General features: G+C 33.2%; 2 protein-coding genes across 2 annotated transcripts; both read left to right on the top strand.

Annotated features, from left to right (window-relative positions):
• Nucleotides 1-232: 232 nt before the first annotated feature.
• Nucleotides 233-933, top strand: LOC112017505 (17.5 kDa class I heat shock protein). Its single transcript, XM_024049960.2, is given in 1 exon segment — nt 233-933. A coding segment is annotated over 1 exon segment (456 nt). The 5' UTR covers nt 233-339; the 3' UTR covers nt 796-933.
• A 4921-nt stretch (nt 934-5854) lies between these two features.
• LOC112028180 (17.5 kDa class I heat shock protein) lies at nt 5855-6625 on the top strand. Its single transcript, XM_024060848.2, has one exon. It carries the CDS (start codon nt 5973-5975, stop codon nt 6426-6428), a length of 456 nt encoding a protein of 151 aa, XP_023916616.2. The 5' UTR covers nt 5855-5972; the 3' UTR covers nt 6429-6625.
• Nucleotides 6626-8629: the final 2004 nt, after the last annotated feature.

The raw sequence follows: 8629 nt of genomic DNA, 5'->3' as shown, positions 1-8629 counted from the left end.
ACTAGTTCTACAATATAATCATAAAATATTGTCGGGCTATAAAGTATAAAGGCCAGATATTCAAGGGACTTGTTAAACCATGGGCCATGAGTCTCTTCAAGCTTCAATTAGGTCCATAAACGTGCCCACAAAGGAGCTCCTACATGGTTCTCAATAGTCCTAGAAAGTTCCAAAGAACCAAAAATCTCAAAACAAAAAACAGGGCCTAGACTACACTAGAATCCTCTTATTAGTCATCTTTATAAATACCCCAATCCATCAAATTCTTCAACCATCGAAAAAAATTCAGCAAAAATCTGGAATCTCTGAAGTTATTCACAATAACATCAAAGTTCAAAAATGTCGATGATTCCAAGCTTCTTCGGTGGCCAACACAGCAATATCTTCGACCCATTTTCTCTAAACGTATGGGACCCATTCAAGGATTTCCCAACACAAATTTCCAGAGAGACTTCTGGTTTTGTCAATACTTGTATTGATTAGAAAGAGACCCCAGAAGCTCACGTGTTGAAAGCCGATCTTCCTGGGCTAAACAAGGAGGAAGTGAAAATCGAGGTCGAAGATGACAGAGTGGTTCGGATTAGTGGAGAGAGGAAGATAGAGAAGGAAGACAAGAATGACACGTGGCATCGTGTCGAGCGGAGCAGTGGCAAGTTTGTGAGGAGTTTCAGGTTGCCGGAGAATGTGAAGATGGATCAGATCAAGGCTGCTATGGAGAATGGGGTTCTCACTGTAACTGTTCCTAAAGTGGAGGTGAAGAAAACTGATGTCAAGGCCATTGAAATCTCTGGTTGATTTTGTTTTTGCGTGTGTATGTGTATTGACAGTATTGTGTGTGTGCTTTTGGGAAACATAATTAATCTCAGCTCTGAGAATGTTGTGTGTGCAAAGCGTTTGCTTAAAATATCTATGCAAATAATACTTTTTGGCTAATTTTTATTTATGATCGTTATTTACTTCTTCTTTTGTGAAATTTCAGTCTTTAGTGCATTCCTCTTGAGTAAATTGCCCCCTCTATTTTTTAATTTTTCAAAAAAAACTTTTTAACCAATTGATGGGATTTTTAAAAAAAAAAATTTAATTAATGGGATTTTTAGGACTACATTTTTGGGCACTTAATAGACATTAACAGGAGGAGTAAAGAATGAATAAAATTTGAAATTTAAGCACTGAATTGCGTTTTTGGTAAAGCTAAATGGAACAATTTGTAATTTGGGCCTGACATTTAAGAACGGTTGGCTGCATTCTGAGTTAATATATTTTTGCTGAGCACCATCGCACCAAAGTGCGGTAGTAATTTTACAAGTGATTGAGGGTTGCGGAGATTTTGGGTTGGAGTTTAAGTTACGTATATTTATACATTTAGGCTAAATTAAGTTAGAGTATAAATTTTATTTTGTATTAAAAAAATATATTTTTGTTGAGCAGCTTGAGCTTTATGGGCTTATGGATGACAAATCCTATTACAAAAACACAGGAATACAAGTTGGAAGCCCGCATATATGAACTAAATAAAATATGACTCTTTAACCAAGAAGGGAGAAACTTTAGAGCATTTTCATAGACGGTTTTAAATGTTAAATATGTTATTGTTTTATTTAAAAGTTTTAACATCTTAGTTACGGTATAATGTCATCTTTGACATCTTATTGTAGTTAATATTTTTTTAAAAACCAATATTTTATTATCACTTCAATTAATAAAGAGAGAGAGACAGAGGGAGAAAGAGACAAGAAGAATAAAAAATAAATTAATTAAATAAATTAAAAAGTATATTTAAGAAATAGTAGTTTTGATGTTGAATGTATTATAAAGTGATGTATTAAATGTTATAAAGTGGCTTTTTTAATTGTTAAATACTAAAATTTTTAAAACTCTTAATGTGAATACTCTTAGAGCATTCTTATCAATGGTGCTATAAGTGCTAAAATGCTACTATTTTTAGCATTTATAACAACAAAAACTTATTCTATCAAAGATGCCAAATGCTAAAAAAATTGACATTTTGCTACAATGAGCTCTCATTTTTTAGAGCGCATTGTAGTAAGATGTTATAATTTTTTAATATTTTTAATTCTCTCTCTCCTTAGATTCAGATTCACTATGTCCTCTTTCTCACTCTCACTCTCACTCTCACTATCTTTTCTCTCTTTCTCTCTACTTCTCACTAAGCTAGGATCTAAGACTCTAGTCTCTCTGTCTCTCTCTTTCTCACTAAGCTATAGTTTGACTTCGACAAGTGTGGATAATGGTTCGGCAAGCGTGGCTGTATTTCGATAGGTGTGTTAGGTTTGGATGGGTTTTGTGATTTGATTTTGGGTGAGAAATTTCTTCAAATATGCTTTTTCCAATTTTGGGTCTATGATTTCTAACATGGGTTTGTGATTTGAGGCTCATGATTTGTGGGTCTCTGTTATGGGTTGAGTTTGTCGCTTTTCACTGAGGATTGGTTGTTTTGATTTTGTGATTTTGCTTCTTTTGTGGGTTTTGTGCTTTGATTTCGGTGTGTGATTTGATTTGTGATTTGGTGGGCTTTTGGGTTTTTGTTGTAATTTGATTTTGGCTGAGTTTCGATAGCGATGGTGGTTGTCGTGATTTGATGTTGGCTGGGTTTGGTCGTGCTGGTAGTTGAGATTTGATTTTGGATGGGTTTCGGCTGTCGTGGTGGTTGTTTAGATTTGATTTTAGCTGGGTTTTGGCAATGGTGCATGGTTGGACGTGATGAGCTTGAAAATCTCCGGCCATGGAGGTTGGTGGTCAACCATGGAGCATGGGTTAGGTTGAGAAAGAGAGAGACAGAGGGAGAGAGAGGAAGAATAAAAAATGAATAAAAAAAATATATAGAATATTGAAATGAAGTGGTAAAAAAAATAGAAGTTGTAATGTAGGTTGTATTGTAAAGTGATGTGTTAAATGTTATAAAGTTGGTTTTTTAGATGCTAAATGCTAACATTTTTACAACCTTTGTTGAGAATGTTCTTATGCAGTACAATGTGGTTAAAGAAGAAACTTTATGCAGTACAATGTTAAAGTATTCGAGAGAATAAAAAATGAAGAAGAGATGAAAAAGTTGGATGACAGAAATGATTTTAGTTCTTCTTATTTGTGTTTGGTCAATAAAAAAGATTCATTTGTATCTGGTTAGGAGTAAAAAGGTAGAAGGATGGAAAAAATGTATTTGTATAAATTTATTTATAAGCTCTTATTAAAAAATGATGCCAATTAAAACAAAAAAGTGGCAAAAAAACCAACAAAAAAAAAATCACCCAAATTTATTAAAAAAGAAAAATCATGCCAAGGAGAAAGTAAAAAGTAAAAAGCAAAATATTCACATACAGTTAAACCTTAGAAAAAAAAAATCAGGAAAATATTGCAAAAAATCTAACAGGTGCTAGCACATAAGAGGAAAATGGATAGTTTAGTCATTGAGTGCAATTATTCTTTTTCCCTTTATTTTCTCCTTAAATTGGAGAGATAAATTTTGGTGGGCCAAAGGAAAAACACCTAACCCCACTAATTTTTCATCCTTCCTTTTTCTCCAATTAAACACCCATAAAATTAGTTTTTTTCTCCGCTTTTCTATCCTTAATTTTTCTATCCTTCTTGTTTCATCCAAGCAAATAGACCCTTACACCCACCAAAAACATAGAAAGTAGATAGAAAGGTTTTATTGAATAGAGGAATGAAAGAGTGGAAGTATGATGCCTTAATTTAATTGATTGTGTGATGAGTCTCACATCTGGTATTTACTGGGTAAATTTAAGCTTTATTAACAACCACAAGGAACCTTAATTGTGATTATTCATTTTGAGGTATAGCACAAATGTTGTTAGTGCTTTTCCTTGGGTCTTTATAGGAAGTGAGTTTAAGAATAGTTTCTAAGTAATGGTTTAAGAGTACTCATAATAAGTGGGCTATTTTTAAAGATAAAGAGGAATACTTGAATGGGAATACAATTTTGTGACGGAAACTATCCAAACAAAATTGGGCTGGTTGGAAAGCAATGTTCATATCCCTTAGTGGCATGGAAGAAGATCACTAGGCCCAACTAGGAAGGAAGGAGTTTTGGACCTTCACATGACTTGAGCTTAATTTAGGCTTCGGCAAGTTAAATTACATTCGATTCAAGAGGACAATTCTTTGTAGTTCCAATTGACTCTTCTTGCCTAACCCTTCTCTTTTTTTCTCATCTTACAACTTTAGAGTAACACTCCTTGATAGATGGAGTGCACCTGTCAGTCATTGTATTGGAATGTACCCCTCTAAATCTAATCATGTGAAGATTATCCTAGTAAGCACTAGCACTTATCTAAGTTAACCTTATCCATTTCATTATGTGAAAGTAATAATTAATAACTTGTTTGAATGGAGGGAGAATAAAGGGGAGTAGAGTAGAAGGAGGGAGAGTAAGTTGCAAGTTAAATTACATTCGATTCAAGAGGACAATTCTTTGTAGTTCCAATTGACTCTTCTTGCCTAACCCTTCTCTTTTTTTCTCATCTTACAACTTTAGAGTAACACTCCTTGATAGATGGAGTGCACCTGTCAGTCATTGTATTGGAATGTACCCCTCTAAATCTAATCATGTGAAGATTATCCTAGTAAGCACTAGCACTTATCTAAGTTAACCTTATCCATTTCATTATGTGAAAGTAATAATTAATAACTTGTTTGAATGGAGGGAGAATAAAGGGGAGTAGAGTAGAAGGAGGGAGAGTAAGTTAAATAACCTTGTTTGGTTGTTTTTTAAGGGAGCAGGGGGAGGGATTTGGAGTGGTTTGGAGGGGTTCTAACTACTTCTACCTCCTCATTTTTAATTGCCCTAAATTGGTGAGATTTAGAGGGAGAGTAGAGTATAGAAATGCTTAATCAAATGAATTACCAAATTTTACCCTTACCATATTAACAAAATTACTAACTATGAAAAGATTAATTATTCCCTTTTTCCTTACTTAATTTTAAAAACATAAAAATAAGGTGGAAGATAACAATTCCCTTCTACTCTCCTCCACACTACTCTCGTATCTCTCCAAACTTCCAAACATAGCATAAGGGTTTGAAATTTTGACGAGGCATCCCTATTCACTTATCATGTGAAGTTGTCAATGCACTTCAATTGGTCATTGTTTAAAAATAAATTTGAATAATAAGTATAAAAATAAATATCATGTATGAATAGTTTTTTTTTTCTTTGTACTATTGAACTTCAAGTTTTGAACAATGAATTTTAGCAATGATTTTGTTTGGAAAATTATTAATTCTAATTTTAATTTTAATAGAGAGAGAAAGTTAGAGTAAATTTTTGGAGAGATTTAAGATTGTTAACTTATTGTCACAAGCTTAACTCTAATATCTATTTTTTAATTTGAATTTTAAAGTTACAAAATAATGTTAAAACATATCAATTTAAACTAATCAGATCATTCTTTTTTCAATAAAGCAACCCAAGTTCGTAACACTAAAAAAAATTTCATTATGTTAGATATTATCTTTTATTAGTAAATTAAATATTAATTTTTCATAAATTATCTAATTAATTAAATATATATCATATATTATTTATTTATTTATTTTTACAATTTTTTTCCGCGTATTTCAGGGTAGCTACTAGTTCTACAATATAATCGTATTGTTGGGCTATAGAGGCCAGATATTCAAGGAATTGTTAAACCATGGGCCATGAGTCTCTTCAAGCTTGAATTAGGTCCATAAACACGCCCGCACAAAATAGCTCCCACATATGGTTCTCAATAATTCTAGAAAGTTCCAAAGAACCAAAAATCACAAAACTAAAACAGGGCCTAGACTACGCTAGAATCCTCCATTTTTTTTTTTTTTTACTGAAAAAGGTAGACTAGAATCCTCTTAATCATCTGTATAAATACCCAAGCCATCAAATTCCTCAACCATCGAAAAAATTCAGCAAAAATCTGAGTTTCTGAAGTTATTCACAACAACATTAAAGTTCAAAAATGTCGATGATTCCAAGCTTCTTCGGTGGCCAACGCAGCAATATCTTCGACCCATTTTCTCTAACCGTATGGGACCCATTCAAGGATTTCCCAACGCAATTTTCCAACGAGAATTCTGGTTTTGTTAACACTCGTATTGATTGGAAAGAGACCCCAGAAGCTCACGTGTTGAAGGCCGATCTTCCTGGGCTCAACAAGGAGGAAGTGAAAGTCGAGGTCGAAGATGACAGAGTGGTTCGGATTAGTGGAGAGAGGAAGATAGAGAAGGAAGACAAGAATGACACGTGGCATCGTGTCGAGCGGAGCAGTGGCAAGTTCGTGAGGAGTTTCAGGCTGCCGGAGAATGTGAAGATGGATCAGATTAAGGCTGCGATGGAGAATGGGGTTCTCACTGTTACTGTTCCCAAAGTGGAGGTGAAGAAAGCTGATGTCAAGGCCATTGAAATCTCTGGTTGATTTTGTTTGTGCGTATGTGTATGTGTGTTGACAGTATTAGGTGAAGAAACCTGATGTCAAGGCCATTGAAATCTGTGGTTGACAGTATTGTATGTGCTTTTGGGAAACATGATTAATCTCAGCAGTGAATGTTGTGTGTGCAAAGAGTTTGCTTAAAATATCTATGCAAATAATACTTGTTGGCTAATTTTTATTTATGATCGTTATTTACTTCTTCTTTTGTGAAATTTCAGTCTTTAGTGCATTCCTCTTGAGTAAATTGTCCCCCTCTATTTTTTTATTTTTCAAAAAATACTTCTTATTCAATTGATGGGATTTTTAAGACCACTTTTTTGGGCACTTAATAGATATTAACAGGAGGATTAGAGATTGAATAAAATTTGAAATTTAAGCACTGAATTGAGTTTTTGGTAAAGCTAAATGGAACAATTTGTAATTTGGGCCTAACTTTTAAGAACGGCTGGTTGTATTCTGAGGTCATTATTTTTGTTGAGCTTCTTAACAATAAGTGTTATGAGCTTATGGCCATGAAATCCAATTACCAAATACTAGAATACAAGTTGGAATCCCACAAATATGCACCTAACAAAATATGACACTAACGAAGAAAGGAGAAACTTGTGGTAGTACAATGTGGTGAAGGAGGAAACTTTATGCAGTACAATATTAAAGAAAATAAAGAAGTGATATTAAAGTGAGAACATAGAAAATGAAGAAAAAATGAAAAAGTTGGATGATAGAAGGATTTTTAGTTTTTCTCATTTGTATGTAATTATTCTTCTCTCATTTCTTTTCTTTTCAAATTGGGAATATAGAATTTTGGTTGAGCAAGAGAAAATACTTGAGTTTATTAATTTTTCATCTTTTTTTTTTTTTTTACAATCAAATATTCATAAAATTAGTTTTTTCTCAACTTTTTTATCCTTCTTGTTTTACCCAACCAATTAAACTCGTACACCCACCAAAAACATAGAAAGTAGATAGAAAGGTTTTATTGAATAGAGGAATGTAAGAGTGGAAGTATGATGTCTCAATTTGATTGATTATATGATGTGTGTAGATGTGCGATGAGTTTCATATCAATTATTTATTGGGTAGATCTGAACTTTATTAACAATTACAAAAAGTCTTAATTGTAATTAATTTTTTTGAGGTACAGCGCAGAAATGATTAATACTTTTTCTTGGGTCGTTTTAGGAAGTGAGCTTTAGAATAACCTTTGAGTGATGGTTTAAGAATACTCATAATAAGTGGGCTATTTTTACAACTAAAGAGGAATACTTGAATGGGGATATAATTTTGTGGTGGAAACTATCCAATATATATATATATATATATATTTGGGCTCCTTGGAAAGCAAATAGGAAGGAAGAAGATCACCTGGCCCAAATAGGAAGGAAGGAGTTTTGGACCTTCATACAACTTAAGCTTAATTTAAGCTTCGCCAAGTTAAAATATGTTCGATTCGGAAGGACTAATTCTTTGTAGTTCTAATTAACTCTTCTTGCCTAACTTTTTTCTTTTTTTCTCATCTTACAACTTTAGAGTAACACTTATCCTTGGTAGATGGAGCACACCTATCAGTCACTAAATTGGAATGTAGCCCTCTAAATCTAATCATGTGAAGTTTATCCTAAGAAGCACTAGCATTTATCCAAGTTAACCTTATCCATTTCATTATGTGAAAGTAATAATTAAGGGTTTGGAACTTTGAAGAGGCATCCTAGGGCTATACATGATGCAATGCGGCTAATTTTGGAGGGTTTTTTTTGGCACACTTACAGTGGTGGTTTTCCCTTATCCTTGACCTCACCTTACCTGTGGGGGGGTGGGAATTGTTTTGCACAAGGTGTGGTGCACCATGCCGGTTTGGTGCAGCGCGTTCGGTTAAAAAATATACAACCCAAATATTAATAAAAAGTAAAATTAGACCTTACCAAACAACCCATATTGAGCCATCAAACAATGCAAACATTCATTAAAAAAAAAAACATATTTACTATATTTGTTTATCAAAATCCACACAAAATATCTCAAAGAAATTTACAATCTTTCTAAAAAGTATAGTGAAACAAAACATAGTTAGTAACCTAGATATTGAGCATCAACTAAATTCACAGAACTACTAGAAGAAGGAGAAGCATAGTAGTCCTAAGTATTGACTATCAAAACATTCTCTACAAACTTCCAGAAGATAGTTA

Source organism: Quercus suber, unplaced genomic scaffold (genome assembly GCF_002906115.3).
Source record: "Quercus suber isolate HL8 unplaced genomic scaffold, Cork oak 2.0 scaffold_713, whole genome shotgun sequence".
Taxonomy (NCBI): domain Eukaryota; kingdom Viridiplantae; phylum Streptophyta; class Magnoliopsida; order Fagales; family Fagaceae; genus Quercus; species Quercus suber.
The sequence above is the reverse complement of the archived record's forward strand: the minus strand, read 5'-3'. Positions and strand labels throughout refer to the sequence as shown.